Below are 994 nucleotides of genomic sequence, written 5' to 3'. Positions count from 1 at the left end.
ATGACCAGCTGAAGTTGGTCGTCCTTCCACAAGCACGTTATGACTAGATCCATTTGAGACTTCAAGATTTTAAATCTATAGTGAGTATAACTCTTCCATGTTTAAAATCATCTCACAATTAGAATTATTCGGAGAAAATAACACTAACCATGATATGCTGGAGAAAACATTTTTCAGTTTTCCTACCTCGAGTATGCTCCTGCAGCAGCAATACTGAGAAATGGGATTTAAAAAATATTTAGAATTAATTTCACATCTCGTTGTTGTTGAACAACATAATGACTTACTGATGAAAACTCATGAAAGTCGACCTACTGATTCTATGCCATTTCCTGAAGTAAATACGGCAAATTGTCGCCAATCTAAGCGTGGAAAAGGTCATGGCCGTGGCCGTGGTCGAGGAAGAAATTTCAATCATGGTGATCGTCGAGCACTAAATAATAACATTCACCACCAGCAGTGTAAAAAGAATGATGAAAAGCATGAAGTGGTGCAGAAGAAAAATTCAGACAACAAATGTTATCAATGTGATGGAAAAGGGCATTGGTCACATACTTGTCGTACGCCAAGGCACCTGGTTGAGCTGTATCAAGCTTCCCTGAAGGAGGTGAAAAATAACGCAGAAACCAACTTTATCTGTGAAGATAATGTTGAACCCATGCATCTAGATGTAGCGAATTTCTTTGAGAATCCTGAAGGAAAAATAGATCACCTGATAGGTGATGGGTCTATAATAATGTAAATATATTTCACGTCTGTCATTTGTATGAACTAGTATGGATATGTTTTCCTAGTCTTATAAATAAATAAAAAGTTGTGTAATGTTTTTTAGTAATAATATTATAATGTTTACTTCGTTTATATCTTTTATCTTGAAGAATATATGGATACCTCTCAAATTTTGTTCGGATCAATGATCATGAAGATATTTGTGTAATTGATAGTGGAACAACGCATGCCATATTCAATTATGAGAAATAATTTTCTTACTTGC

General features: G+C 34.9%; 1 protein-coding gene across 1 annotated transcript; it reads left to right on the top strand.

Annotated features, from left to right (window-relative positions):
- The first annotated feature begins 220 nt into the window (after positions 1-220).
- Positions 221-742, top strand: LOC107060266 (uncharacterized). Its single transcript, XM_015307946.1, has one exon. It carries the CDS (start codon positions 221-223, stop codon positions 740-742), a length of 522 nt encoding a protein of 173 aa, XP_015163432.1.
- The last annotated feature ends 252 nt before the right edge of the window (positions 743-994 follow it).

This window comes from Solanum tuberosum, unplaced genomic scaffold (genome assembly GCF_000226075.1).
Source record: "Solanum tuberosum cultivar DM 1-3 516 R44 unplaced genomic scaffold, SolTub_3.0 scf00070, whole genome shotgun sequence".
Taxonomy (NCBI): Eukaryota; Viridiplantae; Streptophyta; class Magnoliopsida; order Solanales; family Solanaceae; genus Solanum; species Solanum tuberosum.
The sequence above is the reverse complement of the archived record's forward strand: the minus strand, read 5'-3'. Positions and strand labels throughout refer to the sequence as shown.